Source organism: Pelophylax lessonae (assembly GCF_965119305.1).
Source record: "Pelophylax lessonae genome assembly, chromosome: 5".
In the NCBI taxonomy this organism is placed as follows: domain Eukaryota; kingdom Metazoa; phylum Chordata; class Amphibia; order Anura; family Ranidae; genus Pelophylax; species Pelophylax lessonae.
Genome location: NC_138772.1, coordinates 176712739 through 176739341, shown reverse-complemented (window position 1 = coordinate 176739341; position 26603 = coordinate 176712739). Strand labels below are relative to the sequence as shown.

Genomic DNA, 26603 nt, shown 5'->3' with positions numbered 1-26603 from the left:
GCAGATGGAGACTCCACTCACAGAAGAAGGAGATCATCCAAATAGCCCAGTACCACGATCCCCTGTTGGCATAACAAAGCTAGCACCGGAGCCAACACTTTTGTGAAGACCCTAGGAGTGGAGGCGAGACCAAAGGGTAACACCACAAACTGATAATGCTCCTCTCCCACGGCAAAGTGGAGAAAACGCAGGTGACTGGCACATATAGGAATGTGAAGGTAAGCATCCTTGATGTCGACAGAGGCAAGAAAATCCCCCTGATGCAGGGATGTCACCACTGTTCGAATGGACTCCATTCTGAACTTCTGCACCCGCACAAAGCAGTTCAGTGTAGGGATGCACCGAAATGAAAATTCTGGGCCTGAAACCGAAACCTAAAATGTAGGATGCCCTTGGCCGAAAACGAAAATGACTTTTCCCCCCAAATTACTTTAAAATAGATAGAACAGGGGCATACACAGGTTGGCAAGTGGTTAATTTAAAAAGGTAGGATAAGCTTATGCGCTGACCATCAACCAGATGTAGTAAAAGGATAAAAGAAATTAGGTAGAGTACGAATATTGCTGCTTATTTTTATTATGGTATACTTGCACTTATTGTCACTGTGCACATTACTGTTCACTTATTTACATTGATTTGCTGTTGCTTTGATTGTTTTTAGATGTGTATTCATATTTATTCCTATGATTTTTATAACATATTGGGGGTGATTGAGCGCCGGTTCTATTTATAATTTTAAGTGGTTAATTTCATTACCAATGGTATTTGTATTATGCAGCATGAGGGGGTTAATATATTGCCACTGCTGGTCACTGATGCATTAGTGACCGACCAGTGGCAGTTAATTAACCCCTTTGTGCTGCATTAGTGCAACCAGTATCAGTGTTAATTAACACTGGTTGCACTGATTCTGGTTGCACTAATGCAGCACAAAGGGGTTAATTAACTGCCACTGGTCGGTCACTAATGCATCAGTGACCAGTAGTGGCAATACATTAACCCCCTCATGCTGCATAATACTAATACCATTGGTAACCTCACCTCAGCGTCCCCCCCCCCCCTGCCTCAGCGTCCCTCCCCATCCCAATGATGCAGTCTCCTTACTCTCTGCTTTCCTGTGTTCTTCCTTTCAAAAGATCCGCCTCTGGCCGGCGGCCCGCCTCCCGGTGATGTCACTACTACTACGATCTGTGCATGAATGAACTAACAGACCTGGCGGGCGGGCGAGCGGCCGCTAATAGCTATAATTAAGTGAGCGCTTCACTTCCCTGTCAGTGGAGATACCCGCCTGATAGGGAAGTGAAGCGCTCACTTAGTTACAGCTATTAGCGGCCGCTCGCCCGCCCGCCGGGTCTGTTAGTTCATTCATGCACAGATCGTAGTAGTAGTGACATCACCGGGAGGCGGGCCACCGGCCAGAGGCGGGTCTTTTGAAACCTGCGCTGCGGCCATCTTTAGTATCGGAATTTTTAACCCATTTTCGGCCAAAAATTTTGGTGGCCAAAATTTCGGTGCACCACTAGTTCAGTGCCTTGAGGTCCAGGACTGGACACACTTTGCCTTCCTTCCTGGGGACTGTGAACAGGTTGGAGTAAACACCCTGAAAACTTTTCGAAGTTGGAACTGGGACAATCACCCCTTGAAGGAACAGGTCTTGTACCACCCCAAACAAACCCTGTAACCAACCAGGCGAAGGTTGGAGGGAAAAAACCTTGCTGGGGGACAAGAGCGAAACTCAATCTTGTAATAAGACCGAATAACTTCGTGGACCTACTTGTCTTGCACCAGAGAAGTCCACGGGTCCGGAAATCAGCGAAGATGCCCCCCCCCCCCCCACCTGATACGGGTGAGGGTGCACCTTCATGCTGAAGGATCCTTGTCCGCGGGTCTGGAGAAGGCCGCTCTCGCTTGCCAGACCAGGTTAGTTTGGAGCCGCCAGAGGAGACCCTGGATGGCTTTCAGCCCTTTTCAGTCGACCCTGAGGGACGAAAAAACTTCTTATGAGCTGAGAAGGAAGGTCTACGTCTACGGCGGGGTTCCTTGCCCTTAGTAGCCTGTGGAAGAAAGGCACTCTTTCCCCCCATGAGACCTTTAATGATGTCACCCAGAGTAGCTCCAAAACAGGCGATCTCATTGAAAGGGAAGATCAGTCAAGGCCTTCTTAGAAGTCTGATCCGCAGACCAGCATTTAAGCCAAATGACACGCCGGAGGACCACCGCCACAACAGAGAGGCGAGCCATCAGGGGAGCTGAATCCAAGGAGGCAGATAAATTGCAACCCCTGGACCAGCTGATTTGCCATCTCAGCAAAGGCAGGAGGGAGTTTTTCACCCCTCCAAGTCATGGCGTAGGAGCTTAGCCCACTCAGTCAAATTTTGTAACGCTAGGGCAATAGTAACTACCGGCCTCATTGCTGAACCTCTTAATGTGTACATAATGCGGGCCACAGCCTCCGCCTTCCGGTCAGCTGGATCCTTAAAGGCTGGGGATTCTTCCACCGGAATCATGGTTGCCTTGTTTAATCTGGAAACCAGAGGGTCCACCACCAGTGGCACAGCCCACTTTTAAGATGGGACTCCTCATAGGGGTAATGCCAATTAAAGCGCTTAGGAACCCCACGGGGACGCTTTGGTCATCCCCACTTTTTAGCGACAATGCTGTCAAAATAGGTGGGGAAAGGAAACACCTTTGCTGTTCTGGATGGCTTGTGTGTGCCAAAGGGTACCTGTGCCTCTGTCGGAGCTTCAGCTGTGTCCTCCATCTTCAGGGTCTCACGCACAGATACAACCAATGCATCTGCAAGCAGCTTTTTGTGCGCGGTCGCAGACGTGGAGGAATCATCCTCACTACCAGAGGATTCCAGGCGCGTGGTCGCAGACCCAGCAGAGTGACCCACGTCCCTGGTGGCCAAATCAGATTCAGGATCTGATGGGACAGACGAGGCAGGGGAAGGTGGGTGATGCTTTTTGCTAGCCCGCAAGCCGCCTTCAAACGCGACACAAGGGACTCCAGGACCGCCGTCAGTGCATGAATGGATGGTTGGGACCCGGAGGGCCCTGCAGCCTCAGAGAGGGGATCAGGTGGGGAGATGTGCTCCAAGGAGTCCATGAGTCACCAGGGGGACCCACAAAAATTGTAACACATTGCTAAGGGACAACCCCCACAGTGCTGGTAGCACCACCCAGTCGCCAAGCACAAGGCACAGAGCGATCCTCAGCAGAGAGGGAGAGGACCCCGCTAGACTCACCACCCACTGACACAGACACCTGCAAGCACCAGAAAATTCTGCACTACACATGCCGCCATCAGGAAGCTAAATGATCCCGGAGTCAGCACCAGGGGATAAGGAGGGGCTCCACTCACAGGGCTTCACTGTCATAGCTGCAACTATTTGCAATAATAAACCACAGTAAAATGCCCGTCAGACTACACAAAAATGGCCGACGTGTAAAGAAACACACAGGCTACAACAAAATGGGGGCACCATGAGGCATACAGGGACCCCGAATGGGGGGACCAGGCCTAAGGACAGATCCAGGCAGGATGGGGGGACCCTGGTAGGAGCCCCTACCAGGTACAACCCACCCGCCCTGCACAATCGATCGTCCGGCCGGTGGTGGCGCACCCCCCTGGCCCCCATCGCCAGTAGTGCCCTGCCACCCACCCTGGGAAGGTGATCAGACCACCCAAAAAAAATACATTCCCAGTGTATGTAGAAGGGGGGGCAACATGAGGGACTTGACAAGAAGGGGGTGCCGGCTGAAAGGAGGGGAACCCTGGGGGTCCAACTGTCCCAAGAAGGGGGCCCACGCCCACCCCAAAACCCTCCAGGGGTAGAGGGGGGACAGCTACTCACCATACCAGGAACCAGGTGGGCACCGCTCCAGACAGATCCTCCTCTCAATCGAAATGGGGGTCTGTCGGCCAGGAGGAATGCTGCGACTCACGCCGAGGCCAGGTCGTATGCACCCTCGCGAGACCAGAAATTATGTCTCCCTTGGTAGATATCCCCTTTACTCTGCTATTAGTGACAACTTTGTGATTTCTCTTCACTGTCTATTCTGGTGACAATGGCTCCCAGATAAATAATGAGATTAGATCATCCTAATAGGGACACAGGTATAATAAATAATAAAAGCTGATCATAGTAAGCAACCCTGTCATAAGTAAATGGTTTATCTAATCCCTGTAAACTGCTACATCGGCAAGAGAGCTTCTTCTGTTGAAAAACAACAGACTTAGTGCCGGTTGACACTAGGGCGACCTGTGAGGTCGCCGCAGGTCGCCTCCCATAGGGAAGCTGCGGACCCGTTCTAATAGGAGCGACACAAGTCGCTCCGACCTAGAAAAAGGGTCCGGAGCTTCTTTGGGGCGACCCGGAGGCGACCGCCATAGACTTCAATGTTCGGAGGTCGCGGTGCGAGGTAGCGTCGCTGTAATGTGAACCGGCGCTTACTGGCTGGATCACCAGATGATGAAAATAAAAGAAAGCAAGCCTAAAAAAGGAAACCGATGCAGCCATCACATCTAAGAATCAGTAATCTACAATATAATATATGTTTGCTTCTATGTTTCATACTGCTTTAACCTCTTCTGGATCACCCCAGGCATATATGTACTGTGGCCCTTCTGTGCAAAATGATGTACCTGTATATGATTTTGTGCAATAGGTCTGGGGCAGGCACGCACACCACTGGAAACCAGCGGGTCCAGGGGGTCCACTGGCACCTCGCAATCGTTCAGGAGACAGGCAGAATGATGGTCTGCCTATGTAAACAAGGCAGATCGCCATTCTGTGAGAGGGAAAGATGGAGATTTTGTGTTTCTGTTAAGCTAAGCAGGAACACGGATCTCTGTCTTCCCCCAGTCAAAGCATCCCCCACACAGTTAGAAAGCACTCCCAGGGAACACATTTAACCCTTTGCTCGCCCCTGATAGTAACCCCTTCCCTACCAGTGTCATTAGTACAGTGAAAGCACATATTTTTAGCACTGATCACTGTATTATTGTCACTGGTCCCAAAAAAATGTCAAAAGTGTAAGTTAGTGACTGATTTTTCTATTTGTGGCGAAAAAAGGACATCAATTTTATTTGGGTGCAGTGTCACACAACCGTGTAATTGTCAGTTAAAGAGGAGTTCCAGCTGGGGATAGAAATTAAAAGTCAGCAGCTACAAATACTGTAGCTGCTGACTTTTAAAATATAGACACTTACCTGTCACTTTCTTGCCCGCGATGTCAGCACACAGCCGATTTTGCCGGGTGCTGCCGCCGCCATTCATTCGAAGGGAAACCGGCAGTGAAGCCTTTCAACTTCACAGCCGGTTCCCTACTGCACATGCGCCAAGCACGCTGCGGATTCTTATTGGCTCGGCAGCAGGGGAAGGGGGAGGGGCAGCACATCTGAGGGACAGTGCCGCGGCACTGTCTCCCGGAAGGCGGTAAGGATACCTGTCAAAAACAGGTACCCATTCCCCCCTGAAATTTGTCAAAATGTGACACTGGAGGGGGGAGGAAGCAGATGAGCGGAAGTTTCACTTTTCGGTGGAACTCCGCTTTAAATTAACGCAGTGCCTTATCGCAATAAAATGGCCTGGTCATAAAGAGGGGGAGGGGGGGGGTAAACCTTCCTGGGGCTGAAGTTGTTAAAGAAAAAAAAAAGTTTTGGCTGAAGTCATAGTTCAAAAAGCAAAAAGGAGATATAAATATAACGATTTAAAAAAAACTTGGAGGATGATCATTGCTGGGACCAGAACTCCTTTACATTAAGGCTAATGGCAGGAAATCAGGACAATTGGCAGTTATAGAACATTCACTTACTACTGTAGTATGACCTGGGAAGTTCCATGAACCGTTATCTACAATGATAAAAGTCTATCAGCATCTTACAAACCATCACTGCACCCTGTTGCCCCAGGGAAAAAAGTAAATAACAACTTACTTGTCTGGTTGCCACGGAGAGGGAAGACTCATCAACACTGTTGGCAAGTTAATGTCAGCTTTTTTTAGAACAATAAAGTTTATCTTATTGAAGGAAAAAAAAAGGAAAAGCGGACGGTGTTCTATAAGCTGAAGAGGCGTGGCTGGGATGTCCAGTTCCGGGTGGTTGCTATGGAGAGGTGTGAGCGGCCTTGGTAACCGTCTGCGGGAGAGAACACCGAGACATTCTTGTGGAATCTTATCCCCCCCGAGGATTGGAATTACCGCCGACATGGCCGCTCTGCAGATAAAAGACGGGGAGTACACTGCAACCATCTATAAAATGGTGAGACACGACGCCTCCATTGCAAACACAAGTCGATCATGGCATCTCCACCTAATAAAACATTTCTAGTGTAGTTTGGGAAAGAGTGTTGTACTGTTAAAGTTCAACTTTATTTTTTTCATTAATTTTTTTGTGTGGACAGGATATTATTGCTGTGTCCCTGTTTGGGAGATTTCCCTGCACTTCCTGTCCCCAGAGATACAACAGGAAGTGGAAATCCCACGTCTGACATTTGTAATTGGGACGAGGGTCCTCTGTTGCTGCACATTGGGCTGGGTCATCCACTGGCAGAGCCTAATGCTGGCCATACACCAGCTGAAAAATCATTCAAACTCATTTTCGAACATTGGCTGTGAGAGCAGACGATCGTGCCTTCATGTAATGAATTTTGAATGATAAATTGTTCAGTGGACATAAATGAATCTGTTTTTCGTTCAGTTTGTCCCATATGCTAAGTGTAAAAGTACGGGCAAGAAACACATTAGAGAATGCCAAAAAAGTGTCAGCGCTGCTATAAATACATATAAAGTGCCAATAGTGCTGAATCTTTGTAGTGCAATCCCCTAGGACATTAAATAACATATACTCATATCTGTGCAAATATATAGAAAATAAATATCAATCAATAATCAAAAACAGCAAATAAAAGTCCATGTAAAGTACTCTCAGTGCTACAAGTGCTGTGTAAACGCTGTTGAAAGTGCTGCAAACGTGCTCCAATTAATGCTCCCCTTTGGTGACCCCACTCACCAGAAAGGTGAAGATCATCAGCCTGGGAATGAATACAGGTCCTGGTCCCATATAAATGGCGGCTGGCTTCAATATAAAAATGCTTGGATTGCCGTGTGGCACCGTGACTCAAAAATAAAGAGAGGGGATCTCCATCGTGAAGTATGTAAAACAATTTATTGAAAAACAAAATATCCACTCACATTAACCACTTTACCACCGGAGGATTTTGCTGTCTTACGTCCAGGCCACTTTTTGCGATTCGGCACTGTGCGACTTTAACTGAAAATTGCGCGGTCGTGCGACGCCGTACCCAAACCAAATTTACGTATTTTTTTCCCACAAACAGAGCTTTCTTTTGGTGGTATTTGATCACCTGTGCGATTTTTACTTTTTGCGCTATAAACAAAAAAAAGCGTAAATTTTGAAAAAATAACAATATTTTTCACATTTTTTTATATGAAATCCCCCCCCCCCCCCAAAAAAAAAATGTAAAAATCAAATTTTTTTAAAATTTTTGGCCAATTTGTTTTCTGCTACCTATGTTTGGTAAAAAAAATCACAATAAGCGTATTTTGATTGGTTTGCGCAAAAGTTATTGCGTTTACTAACTAAGGGAAAGATTTCTGTAATTTTTGGTGTTTTTTTTTTTAACGAGTAATGGCGACGATCTGCGATTTTTTTTTTTTTTTTTGCGGGACTGCGACATTGCGGTGGACAGATCGGACCCTTGACTGACATTTTTCACACTTTTGGGATTACCAGTGACATTACTACTGTAATCAGTGCTATAAATATGCACTGTTACTGTAAAAATGACACTGGCAGGGAAGGGGTTAATTTTATTGGAGAGGGAGGAGTTAATGTATGCCTGGTGCTTACTAACGTGTGTGGGGGGAGGTGACTGAGTGACACAGGGACAGATCGCAGGTTCAGCTATGCTGAATCCTGTAATCTGTCACTGTTTGTCACTTAGGAGATCCGCCCGCTTTGTTTACACAAGCGGGTGGATCTCCAGACTCGATTCCCGACGATCGGGGAAGAGCGGCGGTGATCACCTCCGCTCCTCCCCTGGCCCGACTCCCGCTGTGACTGAAAACAGCGGGAGCGAGCCTCCGGAGGTGCGCGAGCGCCGCCCACAAGGGGAGGAGTCCAGCGACGTAGGTCTACATTGCTGGACAGAATCGAGCCACTTTGCCGCAGTACAGTCCCAGTGACTGGTCGGCAAGTGGTTAAAAAATACTGCTGTCCTCCTACGAATGTGTGGTACGGTGGTTCCGGTGTACTTCCGGCATGCGTTCCACCGACCGGAAGTGACGTGGTACGCTCTGGATTGGCTACTATCCAATTGCCACATTGACCTTTCAATTTATCGTTCATTCGGCAGAAAATTTCCAAACTTGTCCTTCGATTTTTCGGCTCAAAAACGTCATAACCGATTACCTTTAACTGGCCGAAAACCGAACAAACTGTCCAAATGACTGAATTTCGGCCGATTTTTCGTATAGTGAATGGCCAGCTTTAGCCTATGTTCACAGTTGTAAAATACATCAGAAGCACAGGAAATGTGCAAAAATTGGCGCTCGTGGTTACCGGCACCTTAAATGCGGCGAGCAAGATGTGGAAAAACAGCAGCAAAAAAAAACAAAAACGTCTCGAGGCTCCAAATGTTCAGGAGCTTCTTTGTGGTGTGGACCTGATGAAGTGAAACAGCTGCTCTTTGTGCCAAGCGCGTCGTAACTCAAAAAATGCCTGATGTCTCACTAAATAGTGTGAATGGGGGCTAACATGTTTGGAACCAGGAAGGAAAACTGTCTAAAGGGGCCACAGCCTGCACTGTGCTGGCTGCATTGCTTTTACTTTTTAGTCTTTTTTTTTTTTTGTTATTTTCACCTGTTGATCCAAATGGTAACACACTTCCTATATTAGGGTGCAGGGTGGATTTGATTTAAATCACGATTAAAATCATCATTTAAATCACAAAAAAGCTTGATTTAAATCAACATTTTTAAAGAGCAACTGTCATCTCTGTCCCGCAGCGGCTCCTCCTCTGACCGGCTATTGACTCACCGACATTCCCATCACTTTAACCACTTTACCACTAGAGCATTTTGCTGTCTTACGTCTGGGCCACTTTTTGCGATTCGGCGCTGTGCGACTTTAACTGACAATTGCGCGGTCATGCAACGCTGTACCCAAAAGAAATTTACGTCCTTTTTTTTCCCACAAACAGAGCTTTCTTTTGGTGGTATTTGATCACCTGTGCGATTTTTACTTTTTGCGCTATAAACAAAAAAAGAGCGTTTATTTTGAAAAAAATCACTATTTTTAACATTTTTTTATATGAAATTCCCCCAAAAAAATGTAAAAATCAAAATTTGTTTTACATTTTTGGCCAATTTGTTTTCTGCTACCTATGTTTGGTTAAAAAAATCACAATAAGCGTATTTTGATTGGTTTGCGCAAAAGTTATTGTGTTTACTAACTAAGGGAAAGATTTCTGTCTTTTTTTTTTTTTTTTTTGCGGGACTGCGACATTGCGGCGGACAGATCGGACCCTTGACTGACATTTTTGACACTTTTGGGGGTACCAGTGACATTTCTACAGTAATCAGTGCTATAAATATGCACTGTTACTGTAAAAATGACACTGGCAGAGAAGGGGTTCATTTTATTGGAGAGGGAGGGGTTAATGTATGCCTGGTGCTTACTAACGTGTGTAGGGGGAGGTGACTGAGTGACACAGGGACAGATCGCATGTTCAGCTATGCTGAACCCTGCAATCTGTCACTGTACAGTATGTCACTTAGGAGATCCGCCCGCTCTGTTTACACAAGCGGGCGGATCTCCAAACTCGATTCCCCCACAGTCGGGGAAGAGCAGCGGCGATCGCCGCCGCTCCTCCCCTGGCCCGACTCCCGCTGTGACTGAAAACAGCGGGAGCGCGCCTCCGGCGGTGCGCGAGCGCCGCCTACAAGGGGAGGAGTCCAGTGATGTAGGTCTACTTCGCTGGACGGAATCGAGCCACTTTGCCGCAGTACAGTCCCAGTGACTGGTCGGCAAGTGGTTAATGAGTGAAATAAGTATTTGATCCCCTATCAATCAGCAAGATTTCTGGTTGGTTACCATTATCATTAAAAAGTGAAAGTGAAGTAAAATCCCCAAATTTTGGGTTGTCTCCAGAAAAGTAATAGAGGAGAAATCTTCCAATGGGGCACAAGATCTGATGACTTGGGGGTCCCCAAAGAATTTCCTCAATTTGCAGGGATTGCCTTCCACTTTCTGTTTGGCTAAGGGACAGGAAGTGAAGACAAATCACCGCAATGGGACAGAGATGGCGGGAAAAAAAATCTGACAGGGTTTACTGCTCGGCCTTGGTCTATCCAAAATGAAAAAAAAAAAATAAATTTGCCTATAGTTCTACTTTAAAGTAAAATACATTTTATGACTTGCTGTGCCCCCTTCCCCCTTTGAAACACTTACCGGACTCCTGGTTCGACCCACCCCTGTGCCCAGCTGCAGTCTTCTCTCCGCTCTCCCTCTTCACACAAGGACTGACAGGCAGCAATAGGAGCCATTGGCTCCTGCTGCTGTCAGTCAAATCTAGTGAGGAGGAAGCAGGGTGGGACAGAGCTGTGTTTTGTGTGTCAGTGGATAAACACAAGCCCAGTTCGGGAACAAGCCTGTAGGTTCGCCTCCATAGCAAGTGGCTTCCCATGGGGGTGCACTGAGAAGAGAAGGAGCCCAGAGCACCAGCGGGGGACCTGAGAAGAGGAGGTTCGTGGCTGCTCTGTGCAATACAATTGCACAGAGCAGGTAGGTAAAACGTAACATATTTGTTATTTAAAAAAAAAACAGACTTTACAATCACTTTACCTCAGTTTGGGGTTCAGGTAATATTAAAATTGGAGACAGAAAAGATTTTTCAGATGGCGCTAAGAAATGGCACATATATTTCTCCCCTTTTTAATATAAAATTTATATAAACTCTTTAGGGACATAAGAGGTAAAGTGCAATAATGCATCACAACCAACCAGAGTTTATATTCTATTTACTGAGTTGAGTATATATTATTAGATTGAAATTTGAATATACCTGTATATTTCAGCCCAATGGCGAGGTGGAATATTATGAATTTCGTCTATAACTGAGATACATCAAATGCATTTTAATTTCTATAACTATTATCTTTTTTGTTTAGATTAAAGAAGGAAGATATACAGAAGCAGTGCATATACTTAGCATTGAACTGCAGAAACAGTATCGGGTAAGATATTTTTATCGTGCTAAAATTCTGTTCATAAAGCAGGATGAATCATTCAATTCTATTGAAATCGCCCCCAAAATCGCCAAGAGTAGTGTAGGAACTACTTTTGGAAATCGGTGCGGCACCTTAAAGTTGGTGTCACCCCGACTGGGACAGTGCCGTTGCCGGTGTTCTATAGAATAGTGCATCCCATCGGATAATGCCTCCGATGATCTGCGCATGCGCAGTACATAATGTCACTCCAGCTGATCTATTGAGCAGCCGGTGTGACGTCAACACTGCGCTTGCCCAGATCATTGGAGGGAGAATCTAATTGTCAGATTCTACCTCGCTCTCTCTGTGCATGCGCGAGACTTGAACGACATCATAGGCGGAGTCACAGGCGCAATACTATTGTTGTTGGGCAAATTTCGGGTTGTTGCAGGTTGGATTCTGTCGCTCGGGTCTCACACATGTGCAGAGAAAGCAAGGAAGAATCTGACAATTAGATTCTCCTTCCGTGCTTTGCAGATGGTCTGATATTACCTCCGATGATCTGCGCAAACGCAGTGTTGATGTCACGCCAGCTGATCAATGCGCAGATCGCCTGAGGCATTACCTGATGGGATGCACTATTCGACAGAACACCGGCAATAAGCTGCAGATTGCCATGCGATCTGACATGTCAAATCACACCAATGTGATCGGGGCTCAAGGATACAGTGCATTGAGATTTTCCCAAACTCCTGCATGCAGCAGTTAAGTGTACTTTTATAGCAATAGTTGCTACTACATCTTAGCATTTACCTGCTAAGCCTTGCCCTTGTTACAAAAACACCAGCACAACATACATTGGAGAAAAGTGTAAGAAGTCTTGGTCCAATCTGCTGTCAGGGAAAGTGATCATTCATGCATCTCTCTGATCACAAACTGTTTCTTTGTAATACTGTACAGATACTAGAAGAAGTTTGTGAATTCATTGGAGTTACCTCATAGTCTGTATCAATATTTTTTATTATTAAAATTGGGGGCATGCGGCCTGGAACCACAGGCAATGCGGCCCACTGCCCCCAGACAATTTATTTTTTTTTGCTGGGGAGGAAGGAAGTTTAGTCAGGGGCACGGCCACAGCGGCTTCCAACTAAGTGTAGGCAGAGGCTGCCTCGAAGGGGATCATCCACTAGTTGTGTTAAATTAGTGCTGGGGGGGGGGCGCGGCAGCTCAGGAAGGGCGCAGCGTCGTTTTATTACTTATATACCTTAAATATAGTATGTATTTTATATGCGGCCCAAGAAAATTTCTCTACACTCAATGTGGCCCTGAGAAGCCAGAAGGTTGGACACCCATGGTCTAAGTCAAGTGCCCCCAAGCTCATATCACTGACCCATTCATAAAGTATCAGATTTTTCACTGACCACCCAAACATCTATAATAATAAAATATTTAACAAATACCACTTTACCTACACTACTATGCAGGATAATAATTAAAAACATTAAAACGTATGGTAGTTTGTCATTTTTTTATTTTTTTTATTTAAGAAATAAGAAAGTTTCCAAAAGAATCAGGTAACAAGACACAAGAAAATGTAACCATGGGTAGAAAATGCTTCCAGCAGTTTCTGATATTCATTACTGTGATCTGTTTAAGAATTGATTCACAACATAGCTGACCAATAAAAGCCTCTAAAAAAAAAAAAGCATACAACTACAAGTAACGCAGGCCATCTACGACAATGGTTTGGGGGTGGATGAGATAAAAGCTAAATTCTGACAGAAATAATAATCATAAAACCTAGAAACCGCACTGGCATAAACAAAGAAAGCCGCTGGCAGAGACAGTCAGACACACTGTGCACTCAACAAAATAAACAAAATTTGGCCGTGCTAATAATGTTGCAAACCACATTAATGGAGTGAAAAATGTATGTGAAAAAAGATTATAAAATAAATTAAGTCTGTTTTAAAATGTGCATAAATGAAAACATATATATATTCACCACATGGACCATCAACAGTAGTTAGATAGACTCTTACCTGAACTTATGGACTCTATTTCGGAGTCAGATAGGCCTGGAAAACAATATCCTAGTATTCGGTGCTGAGCCCTAGATGGTTACATCCGATCATCATGATTCCTCAGGATTATAATGGATATATATGGCCACGATGATGGTACAAAATTCCTCAAAAATCAAAACAGATATGCCCACATAGTGTAAATCCATAAAACACATTTATTAAAAGTAAAGTGCAAGGCTACTCACAAAAAGATTAAAAAAACAGCGCTGTGTATACAAAACATAGTAGTAAACAAATCCAGATATTCCAGAGATTGCATGCTAATGCAATGCATTACTAATACTCTAAAGATCTCAATTATGACAAAACGCGTTGGGCTGAGCTAACGCACGTAACACCGCCATGCTTGCATGCATTCTTTGGAATATCTGGATTCATTTACTACTATGTTTTGTATACACAGCACTGTTTTTATGATCTTCATGTGAGTAGCGTTGCACTTTACTTTTAATAAATGTGTTTTTATATATTCACACTATGCGGGCATATCTGTTTTGAATCTATGAGAAATCTTGTACCACCACCATGGCCATATACAGTATATCCATTATAATCCTGAGGAATCAGCGGTATCATGATTAGATGTAACCATCTGGGTCTCAACACGAAATACTAGGATATTGTTTGCAGGCCTATCTGACTCAGTAATAGGGTCCATAGATTCAGGTAAGAGTCCATCCAACTACTGGTGAGGGTCCATGTGGTGAATATAGAAACTTTCTGACACAAATAGCCCCAGAGACCTGAGCTATGCTTTTATAAAGGAAACAAATTAAAGTAGAACTATAGGCAAAACTTTTTTTTTTTTTTTTCATTTTGGATTGAGCAAAGGAGGGGTATAACCCCTGTTAGTTTTTTTTCCACCATATGATATCGACTATCGTTCTGCGGGCGTGGGCGATATTCATATCGCCGAAGACGCAATATTTACCATTAGGCAGGGAGGCAGGGAGAAGTCGGGGGGAGGAGGACTCGCAGTGCTGGCAGCCGTCCCACACGTTCAGCGGTGAGCAGCGCGCCGTAAGCAGCTGCACAGCTAACCAATCACGCGTGCCTGCACATCTGATTGGTTCCCTGTGCAGCTACCACGTGATTGGTTCGCTGTGCTGCGCTCACTGCTCCTTCAAGAGAACTAGCTCCAGGGAGGCAGAGGGAACGTGTGGGACAGATGTCACGTCGGGCTATGTTTTTCTACCTCCTACCACAACTGTAAGTCCCGACTCTGCCTAATCCGTCTTCTTCATTAAACAAAGAGAAATATTGCAATATTTATCGTTGAAAACGAAATATCGCAATGTTCTTTTTTCCCCAATATCGTGCAGCCCTACTGTGTCCCATTGCGAAGATTTCCCTTCACTTCCTGTCCCATTGCTATTTCATTGGGGACCCCAGGTCACCAGAACTATTGTCCGCAGTGAAAGATTTCCCCTCTATTACTTTCCTAGGGACAACCCAAAATTTGGGATTTTCTTTTACTTTCATTTTTAATGATAATGGTAAACAGGACAAATAGAGAGGGTGAATCCCCTTAATGGGGACACAGGCAGCAATAAAAACTGACAGATGTTCTAATCCTTCTCCACTCTATCCAGAAAACTAAACTAAACATTTTGCCTTTAGTTATGCTTTAAATGTTGATTTTTCCAAGAAAAGGCAGTTGTATTGTGTTCTCCTTTGACCACGTATGGCCCCTTTCACACGGAGCGGACCGTATTGCGATCCGCTCCGACACTTTTTTTTTTTACGGACACGGATGACACTTGTGTCATCCGGTCCGTATGTCCGCATATCATCCCATCCGTTTGCAGATGATATACGGACATAATGTATGTCTATGGGCATTGCGGATGTCAGCGGATGACACCGCTGACATCCGATTTTGCGTCCTTTCCGTTTTTTAAACGGAAGAAAAAAAGGGTTCTCTTCCGTTCCAAAAAACAGAACAGAACTGAAAGGACGCAAATCGGATGTCGGCGGATGGTCATCCGCTGACATCCGCAATCCCATTGACATTCATTATGTCCGTATATCACCGGCAAACGGATGGGGTGATATACGGACATACGGAACACCCGTGTGAAAGAGGCCTAGGACACTGAAAAAATTGACAACAGAAACAGAATTGCTTAGAAATAAAAGAAAAAGTGCATCAGCAGCAGAAGGGACAGGCTGTCAAGCAAACCTGTTCAGGTTCTCTGTAAGACTTGTTGTCCAGATTATGACATTACCAAATTGTGCCTTTGTTGTCTTAAAAAATAACCTGCTTTACCTTGGATTAGCATTGTAATATGTCCCAAATTTTAATATTTTCTTTCTTATCTAGTCTAGGGCTGGCCTGTCTCTCTTGGGTTACTGTTATTTTCAGATGCAAGACTTTGTGAATGCCACTGACTGCTATGAGCAGCTTATGCAAATCAACCCTGAAGTGGATGAGTATAAACTGTATTATGCTCAGTCTTTATACAAGGCATGCATGTATCCAGAGGCAATGAAAGCCACATTTCTGTTGGATAGCCCTGCCTATCAAAGCAAGGTAATGATGATGTATCACAACTTCTCTCCTATTAGATCAATGACAAAAGAATAGGCGTAAATGATGTGCAATAGGCAGATATTAAATAAAATATAGTAAATATACAGTATTGTTGTCATGTGTTCTGTATTTACATGTGTTTTAGTAATGTAGAGTATAAGGTTGGTAAGGCTAGAATAGTGTGAGCCTGCAGTTCATTTGTTGCTAGGCATTTGCAATCCTGAATGGCATGCCATTCTGATAGTGTTAGCGTATATAAACAAGCATTCTTGATGGCTTTTTTGTTTTTCTTAGGTGTTGAAACTACAAGCTTGCATTAAATATGGGGAGGAGGAGCTATCAGCAGCTAAGGTAACCTTTTTTTCTCGTTTTTTAACTCAATTTTATTATATTTTTATATACAGAAACATTCAAAGCTCTTTTTGTGATAGTTGTTTTTGCTCATTCTTGGTCTATTAGATTTATGTTTAAAGGCAGTACAAGAGAAACAACCAACGCATTTGCAACAGTCACATAGTGGTGAACACTGTAGAGTATAGTATACATAGGCACATAAATTCAAGTGCAGGTAGTTGAGCCATATGCAGACAAACAAGCATGAATCATGTCAAAGTAGATTCATTTCTTCGCTTGTGTTGGTCCATTGATGCCCCTAAGTTGGATTCTGAGGACTGGGAGGACATATGGGACTATCCATTCAAGATTCTAGTTTCACTAAGGGATAGTATTCATTTTAAGCTGGTATATAGGGCTTATCTCACCATCCATCATTTACACAAAATGGGGCCTGCCCATTCTTCAGCATGTTGTCGCTGTGACGGTCTTCAAGGGGACTTTATTTACATATTTTGGTCCTATCCTGCAATCACTTTATATTGGACACAAGTGCTCTCTGTTATTCAGTGACCAAAGTTTCCATCTCCCCCTTCCCAAAGGTGTGCCTACTAGGCCTGGAGAAGGATCTAGCTCCTAAAGTATCAGAGAGAACCCTGATTTGGTTTCCTATTATTTTATGCCAGGAAAACTATTACACAATGTTGGAAAAAACAGACCCCCTCCCGATTACCTTTCTGGAAACAGTTGGTTAACAATGCCCTCCTATATTTCAAAGATATATACGGTCATAGGGGTTGCCCCCGGAAATATGAAAACCCCTATGACCATAGGGGCTGTGGATAGTTAACACTGGCACATGTTTCCTCTCACTGGCTGAGCAAATGCACTGAAATCTCCAGGGTTTTAGCAATTGACACGGCTAGGGTAGTTTAACATACACAGATCCTTTTTAGAAGCTCTAATTGTTTGTTAATACAGTCCTCAGGCTAATATGTGTTTTATCTACTGTCTTCTCCCCCTGTGTGGGTTCAGTGCCTGTGACTGGAATGTTGTTGTGTTGTATGTATGTACTTTTGTATGTTTGTACCACATCAGAATCCAATGAAAAGGGATTTCAGAAGGAAAAAAAAAGTAGATTATTTGAAGCTGTTTAATAGTAGCATGGTATGGATTCTCTATATCTTCCACCAGCACAAAAATCTTTAGTGGTTTGCCAATTTATCTCATCAAGGGATCATCTAGTGTCAGTCATCGGATACTGCTCAAATAGGAGAAGGAGTGTGGAAAGCTGTACAGAAAGAGGGGTGAATAGGTAGGATCCGGGAGAGCAAGAGGAAATTTGGAGTGGGAGATTGAGATAGGGAGAGAGGGCAGGTAGAATGCTCAGAAATGGGGGGATAGTTTCCACCCAAGTCCATCATGACAACTACAAGGAGGAATTATATTTATGAGGACACCGTGTTTCCAAATTCTTCGGAGTAGCAGAATACTGTCCAGACGCCCAAGTAACTGTGTGTTGGTCCAGTCAAGAGATTTTCTAGATCCATGATAGAATCCAATTCCATTGCCCATTCATCTAAGGTAGGGTTCCAAGGGAATCGCCAATGGCGAGAAAAGAAGGTTAAAAAGAGGCAGAAGATGTTTGGCAGAATTTATATCCAGGAATCCAAGATACCAGAGTCTTTTTTGGATTGTTTGGACTCTTGTTCTTTTCACTCTAAAGTAAATAGTTAAAAGAGATTGCCAGATGGTTTTTAATGGGGGAATGTGCATGTATGGAGGTTGGGGTTTGAGGAAGCTGACAGGATAGAATAGATTTGGGAAATGGAGTGCTCTGGAGGGGAGTGACATAGTAGCAAGTACTCAAAACATGTGGGTCAGGGCGTTAACACCTGTTTATTGGATATATACTGAAGAAAGGAGAAAAAATGAAAGCCATTGGTCTGTTGTATGGGGTCCCAAAAGGGTTCCTTATGGATCGGATGTGAGTGGACCTGTTTTTAGTATCATAACAAGTCTGCGACGAGTTGTTTTGTTCCATGCCTCATATGTGGACCTATACATTGTAGAAACAAAGGGGTCATCAGACTATAATATGTGTAAATCTTTAAGATTGAGATGGCCCTATCTCACAGGCTAAGAATTGGTTTTGTAAGGTCAGGTAGAGGCCAGACTTCATTCAGTTGAAGTAGAACCTGTAGAACAAGCAGGGACATGAACTGTTTGATCTGAACCCAAAGTTTTGACGGAAGCTAGTTGGCAGTCCATAATATGACCTAATGCAAGTTTCAAATGAAAACTGCTTAAAGGGAACCTCCACTTTTGTAGAAAAAAAATAGAGTAGAGTAAAAAAAAAAAAAATGTTATATGGAATATACAATTGATGCACAAGCCATATTTTAATTTATTGTTATTAAAAATTACCTTTCTTTTCGAACTGCAGCTCTGTAATTGTCTATAAAGTCAATGGAAAATGGCTCCTGGAGGTGTTCTATGCACAGTTGCACAGTTGGTGTACAGAATGCCCCTATGATCACAGTGTGTAAACAGAATAGCCAGGTATGGGCATTCCCCTCCTCATGCGCTGTCACAGCATGAGGAGAGAAGGGCCATTATTCGGAAATACTGACAGGGGACATGCACACAGATAATTAGTGCCCTGATTATGAGTGCAGCCCCATCAGTGCCATCAATGCTGCCCATCAGTGCTGCCCATCTGTGCCACCTATCAGTGCCCATTCATGCCGCCTATCATTCCTGCATATCAGTGCAGCCTCATCAAGGACCATCTGTGCCGCTTACCAGTGCCCATTAGTGCCGCCTATCAGTCTTGCATATCAGTGCAGCTTCATCAGTGTCCATCAGTGCAGCCTCATCAGTGCACATTAGTAAAGGAGAAAGATTACTTGTTTGCAAAATTTTATAACAGAAACTAAGAAAAAGTTTGTTTTGTTTTCAAAATTTTCCATCTTTTTTGTTTAGCAAAAAATAAAAAACCCAGTGGTGATTAAATACCACCTAATGAAAGTTCTATCTGTCTCAAAAAATTGATAAAAATGTCCGATGGGTACAATGTTGCATGTCTGCGCAATTGTCATTCAAATTTGCGACAGCGCTGAAAGCTGAAAATTGGCCTGGGCAGGAAGGGGCAAAAGTGCTCAGTAAGCTAGTGGATAATATCAAGTGTTTCTGTATTTTATGATCTGTTTACACCAGACAGTTCTGTTTTCCTTTTCAAAGCCTAAATTCAAGTTTGGGTTCCTTTCAGAGCTTAGTAGAACAAATGCCTTCTGATGATCCAGATAGCGAGATAAATTTGGGCTGCCTGCTCTACAAAGAAGGACAATATGAAGAGGCTTGCAAGAAATTCCTCACCGCCATGCAAGTTGTGGGATATAAACAAGGTACAATAGGAGGAAATACAAAACAAGTGGATTTGACTTAAAAGAAACATGTTTTTGCTTTGCCAGTGGGAACAGCATTTAAGGAACAGGTAATGTAATTAGCAAATTAATATTGATGGACCTATTTATTAATACAAAGTACAGAAGCACAACAGAAGAATGAAAAATCACTTTTAGCTTTATTACTGACTGAAGTAAAATGAATTGGTTGTCATGGCTCCCGGAATTGTACACATCATATGTTAGGCAGCAAGTAAAAATGTTGTCCCTGAGGCTGATGTGTTGAAAGCAAAAAAAATTGACATCAGTTTGTTGTGTATGGGGTTACTTAGCTTTAGACAGGTCAGGGTGTAAATGCTGACCTGTGTCCACAGCTAAAATCGCCTACAATGGGTACATATGCATCATAAATGGACCATGGAACAATGGAATAAGGTATCTTTGTCCAATGGGTCACATTTTATTTTACATCATGTGGATGGCCAGGTGCATGTGTGTCACCGCAAGTCGGTAGAGGCAGTGTGATGCTTTGGGCAATGTTCTACTGGGAATCCTTGGGTCCTGAAATTCATGTTAATGTTACTTGACACAAACCACCTACTTAAACATTGTTGCTGACCAAGTACAACCCTTCATAGAATCAATATTCCCAGATGGCAGTGGCCTCTTTCAACAGAATAATTCATCCTGCCACACTGCAAAAATGGTTCAAGAATGGTATGAGGAACGCAACAATGAGTTTTTAAGGCATTGACTTGGCCTCCAAATTCTCTAGATCTCAGTCCAATTGGACATCTGTGGGATGTGCTGGAAAAACAAGTCCAATCCAATGAGGCCCTACCTCGCAATTTACAGGACTTAACGTTGTTCCAAAGTTAAAAAATGTTTTTTTTACCATTATGCATTCTATGTCCCTCTTGTCCCGCCGAATCCCTAAACACCTACCTTGCTCCTAAACCCAATCCAACACTGTCCCTGGCTTCAGCACCGCTCCTCTCACTTCTTGGTTTCAAAGGAGACGCTGAAAGCAGCAGGAGCCATGGACTTCTACTTTTGGCAGTCAAACTCCTGTAAGGAAGGAGTGGGGCGTGGCTTGCCGGCACTGTGTGTGTCTATGGACCTACACAGCCTGGCTTGGGAGCATGCCCGCATGGGTGCCCCCTCAGCACACAGCTTACTAAGGAGGCACCCAGAGAAAGGAAAAGTGGAGGGCGCCAGCGGGGGACTCCAGAAGAAAAGGTTAGGGACTGGTATGTGCTATATCATTGCACAGATCAGGTAATAATACCCTCTTTTATTTTAAAGCAAAGGGGGAAAAAAAAGATATTCTTTACAATATTGTTAAAGGATCTGATTCTGACTGCTTGGTGCCAGTTACCACTGCATACCTTCAGAGGTCTAGTGACATCTATGTCTAATGGGTCAGTGCTGTTTTGACAGCAAAAGGGGAACCTACTCACTCAATATTAGGTGGGTGGTCATAAAAGTATGGCTGATTGGTGTATATTTGGGTTTATCATTTCTTTTATATGTGTAGCACTGCCAGATTCCACACTTACGGGTTCCCCCTGAGTTACCATTAACAACCTTGATATGCACACTTTTCCTCCTCGGCTCGCTCCAATAACCAGTCCAGGGGTTTGTGGTTGTTTTTGTGTTTTATTATAAATTAGGGATGGGAGAAGGGAATAGTGGGATACTCCGAATTAACTATGCACAATGTTGGAGGACCTCTATCTTTAGGTACAGCCAGGCTGATGATTCACCCTGCCACTGAGGTGAATCTAGTTTTGAGTCTTATCCTTAAGATGACTTGATGAACTATATGTTATCTTTAGGATGCTCTCCTTAGTATCCTCTCTCTTGACTGCCGACACCCATACACTGACTATCCTACTCCTAGGGTGGCCCCCCTCAGGTCAGGCCCCTTGACACGAGCCCCTGTACTCATGATACTGTTTTTCCAGGGTCTCCAGTGTCTCCCCTCTAGTCAGCTCTCCTGGACCTCTGGGTTCAGCTCTGTTCCTCTGGCCCTCAGGACGACCTCCTGCGACCACGTGCCACTGCTACAGAGGAGGAGGCAGCCACCCCCTTCCCTCTGGGAATCTGCTCTCCAGCCAAAGACCCCGCAGCAAATGTGCTCCTGGCCTTTATACAGTATCCCAGAATGCACTGAGGTGACCTGCCTCTGCCAATCACCAGGACTGTATCAAAGCCTACGCATCTATTCATCAGGTTTCCTCCCACTGTCCAACATGCCTCCCTATTGGACCAGTGTGAAACACTCTGTAGACACAATGAATCACATACTGAGCACAATGAGTAGACCTCACTAACAGATCCTGCTCTCTGGTAAGCAAAGAGCAATATAGATTTGCCTGCAGCCCCTCTAGTAAGTAGACAGAGAAAAAAACTATACTATCTCACTAGCACCTACCTAGGAGGGTGGTACATATTCTGCTTTCATACAAAAGTCAATAGTCAAAAGTCAATCTCAAAGCATTCTAAATATATTAAAGTTTTTTGTAAACCCTCACACATACCCAGTGAATAGACTGGCCTAAGGGGATACACAGAGGTAAAACAAATTATCCTACATAAATTGTACCTCTTTATCTGCTACCATCTCTTCACTGCATGCGTTCAAAGTGCTGCACAGTGCTTGTCAGAAGTGACTCATGCTGATAGCTGAGGAATGAAGCAGCAGACAGAAATTACACTTCGTGCTCTTAACTGAGACAAGTACACACTATAGAGGGATATGCTTTGTTCATATTTCATGTCTGAATTTTACAACCACTTTAAGAGACATCTCAAACATTTCTTCAATCTAAAAGCATACTGCTTTTGACTTGCTTATGTTGCCTGTGTACATTAAAGTTTATTTCTTAACAAAACTTTTCATTTTTTTAGTTTTGTATAGCATAGGGGGTGGTTCAAACACCCTGACTTGTTTTTTGTGGTGCCCTGTTGTGGAGGGTGCCCCTCATCCCCTGTTCTGTTGACAATTGTAAAATGTTTGGATTTCCCATCCCTTTCTTTTTATAGTGAGAATGGTCAGCAGGACAGACAGAGAAGGTGAATTGACCCAACAGGGGCATAAACAGCAAAAACATTTGGAAGAGGTTGCACACCTCTTCCACTCTATACAAAGCAAAAGTTACATACGAGAGACATCAACTGTTTTATCCGCCAAAAAAAAAAAACAGTGATTTGTTTGGTTTTTTCAACCTGAAAAACGCTCCTTTTCTATTTCTACTGTTAACACCTATGTGTGACACATAGGCTCACATAGAGGTGCTTTTACAGGCTGAAAAAACTGTAAATACCTGTAAAAGCTGAATTTTTTAAAACCCAGCGTGCATGAGGCCTAAGCAGCAGATTGCCAGTCCTCAGAAGTAGTGGCTCCATTAGTTTTTATATTTTCTGGCTTTTGATTCTTTGTTTTAACCAGTTGATCCTGCACAACACACTTCCTGCCCTAGGGTGACAACGCACCCTTAACCACTTTACCACCGGAGGATTTTGCTGTCTTCCGTCCAGGCCACTTTTTGCGATTCGGCGATGTGCGACTTCAACTGACAATTGCGCGGTCGTGTGACGCTGTACCCAAACGAAATTTACGTCCTTGTTTCCCACAAACAGAGCTTTCTTTTGGTGGTATTTGATCACCTGTGCGATTTTTACTTTTTGCGCTATAAACAAAAAAAGAGCGTTTATTTTGAAAAAATAACAATATTTTTAACATTTTTTTTATATGAAATTCCCCCCAAAAAAGATGTAAAAACCAATTTTTTTAAAAATTTTTGGCCAATTTGTTTTCTGCTACCTATGTTTGGTAAAAAAAATCGCAATAAGCGTATTTTGATTGGTTTGCGCAAAAGTTATTGCGTTTACTAACAAAGGGAAAGATTTCTGTCATTTATGGTGTTTTTTTTTTTAACGCGTAATGGCGGCGATCTGCGATTTTTTTTTTTTTGCGGGACTGCGACATTGCGGCGGACAGATCGGACCCTTGACTGACATTTTTTACACTTTTGGGGGTACCAGTGACATTACTGCAGTAATCAGTGCTATATATATGCACTGTTACTGTAAAAATGACACTGGTAGGGAAGGGGTTAATTTTATTGGAGAGGGAGGGGTTAATGTATGCCTGGTGCTTACTGACGTGTAGGGGGGGAGGTGACTGAGTGAGTCATGGACAGATCGGATGTCCAGCTATGCTGAACAGTCAGATCTGTCACTCCCTGTCACTATGGAGATCCGCCCGCTGTGTTTACACACAGCGGGCGGATCTCCAGACTCGATCCCCGACGATCGGGTAAGAGCAGCGGCGATCGCCGCTACTCCTCCCCTGGCCCGACTCCCGCTGTGAATGAAAACAGCGGGAGCGAGCCTCCGGCGGCGCGCAAGCGCCGCCCAGAAGGGGGAGTGTCTGACGACGTAGTACTACGTCGTCAGACGATAACGAGCCACTCTGCCGCAGTAATATTACTGTGAGCAGTGGTAAAGTGGTTAATGTACTGTGTCTGAAAGAACAGGGTTGTAACCCTAGAACAAAAAGTGTGCTAGGGCAAAAGAACATCTTACCCTTTCCTCTTCCTCATAACAGTGCAGAATGCACAGGACACCACTAAATTTACAGCAATACCAACAGGTATTTTCTTAAGTTGTCTTCCAGGGCAGGAGCTGAGAGATAGGGCTCCTCCCACTTAAAATGGGAAATACATCATCCACCATTTTAAATGCCGTCACATACCTCAGTGCCTCAGTTTTTGTGTTTCCTCTGGGCCAACAAGAGCTACAAGCAGTTTATTTTCCTCTAGGCTCTGTACTAGTTTCAAGGGCCTCCCCACTCGACTGCTTGCACAAGTCTCTAGGGAGTTTAGGCAGCTTCAGGGCAGGGGCAACTGGATGACCCCCCTCGGGGTTACTTCCTCCTCTTGCCTTTTATGGTTTCGCTCCTACTGGGGACTGTACCCCCCCCCCCCATCTCCAAGCATCAAATTGCTTGTGCCCTAAATATGTCTCTCCCTCATTGCTGCAGGGCCAGGAGGCAGAGGGGCGCTTGCTCTTTTTCCACCAGGCACTGGCTCCCACCTACTGTGTTCATTCTGAAGCACAGGGTGGTGTCTTGCTCGTGAGACGTGGTGACCTCATCACCTTCGACTGGCGCCATCTTGGTGGAGGTATGAGCAAATGTGTGGTACACCACTCTTCCACTTGCGTCACTTCTAGGTGCATCCTGATTTGATTGGTTGACATAATTTCCTGTTTCACCAAAGCGGCATTTTTAAAACCTGGAACATGCATCATTAATCTTAGGGAGCCATTTACACCCATTCACACCGCCTCTTACCCCTTGATGTGGACCTCCAACAAAGAAGGTCAATCGAGCACTATCAGAAAATTCCTGGAGTAGTATATCTGGATCAAATAATCACCTTCTCCCAGATGGAATGATAAACAGTTGCCCACAGCTTCTTCCCCAATGTTGTTCAGTATGAAAGCACAAAGGGGGCATATCATAGTGCAGTATATTTCGTTAAAATTGTTTATGAATAAAAAATATTACACTCACGTTGTTGAGATAATATTTAAGTATGTAAACATGGAAACCGAATGTTTCCAAACAAAAAGATGGCTGCCAAGTCCAGGTGCACGATGACGTCACGCGTCACTCTCCCTACGCGTTTCGTCAGAAATGACGTCAGGGCGTGGCCAGTGCGCGACATCATGCAACATTTATAGAACTAACCGAGGCAGCGGTTACATAATTCTTCGCGTTTAACAGGCCGGAAGGGAGGGAACACTCCTCCTCCTCCTTAGCTCAACTCATAGAGAGACCAAGCCGATAGGCTGCATATTAATATGCAAAAATGGCACCTTTCGTCCTATGGCTCTGGAGGAACATACAAGCGAGCAACCTCACAACTAATATGATAAAATCATTCAAGCTGTAAAAATTATCAATTTCAAAAATTCAAAAGGGCATTAAACTAAAAATTCCTTCAGATAAAAAATGAGCAATTCACAACCGCGCATCGGGACATGGCTCTATCAAGTGATCATAAGGCAGATTAAAATTACATACATACAAAAAAACATAAGAAATGAGTAAACATATCACCCAGCTATACAGATCTCTCTAACAACGTTATTACCTCTCAAACTACTGGTGAATCGATCAATGCCCCAAAAAATGGGACCTGTCGGGTTCTTACAGTGATGTAGTGCGTAATGCTTTGAGACACTATGATTTGGACAGTCTTTCTTAATATTAGCCACATGTCTACCTCCACCTCGACCTCTTCACCTTTCTTCGATTGCGACCCCTATTTGCAGGGAAGGTACGGGGGCGGGTCTAGAGCGAATCTGTCCTGAGGCAGAAACCAGACTCTCCCTGAGTCTGTAAAGGGGCATGAGCAATGCTGCTCATAAATTACCATTAATATGGTAAATAAATTTACCATTAAACCGTTCATTATGTGTACCTCGAAAAATGTGGATTTGTTGTCCATGTGGCCTACAATATATTGGCCGCACGAAGCATATGCTTCAAACTAGACTAAATGAACATGTAGCTAATTAGTGTCTCGTAGCATTATGCACTACATCACAAACGGAATCCGTCGGGTACCATATTTTTGGGCATTGATCGATTCACCAGTAGTTGGAGAGGTAATAGCATTGTTCGAGAGATCTCCAAATTGGAGACCCGGGGGATCTATATGGCCAAGACTTATGTCCTGCTTGGAATGAACATTATATGGGATGTAAATGCGTTTATCAGCAATAGTTGACTAATCAATATATTTTCATTTTATGTATTTTTAGTAATTTTTTGTATTTTTGGCTTATAATTTAATTTGACATTTTTTATTATTTGTACACTGTTTTTAGGTTTAGATTATTATCACTTATATTTTCTCTGTTAGCTGATTTTTTTTATCTGTTCTTAAAAAAAAAAAAAAAAACACTCCCTGCATGTAGCAAAGTCTAAATA

The 26603-nt window shown here is 43.9% G+C and overlaps 1 protein-coding gene across 2 annotated transcripts in view; it reads left to right on the top strand.

Moving 5' to 3' along the window:
• Window positions 1-6073: 6073 nt before the first annotated feature.
• Window positions 6074-26603, top strand: part of LOC309555800 (intraflagellar transport protein 70A) — a 90338-nt gene continuing 69808 nt past the window's right edge. For both annotated transcript variants that reach the window (XM_082257964.1, XM_082257963.1), the window contains exons 1-5: window positions 6074-6264; window positions 11196-11261; window positions 15645-15854; window positions 16149-16205; window positions 19459-19594. In XM_082257964.1, coding sequence (XP_082114090.1) covers window positions 6088-6264; window positions 11196-11261; window positions 15645-15854; window positions 16149-16205; window positions 19459-19594 — 646 coding nt within the window. In that variant the 5' untranslated portion in view covers window positions 6074-6087. The remainder of the gene's footprint in view (window positions 6265-11195; window positions 11262-15644; window positions 15855-16148; window positions 16206-19458; window positions 19595-26603) is intronic.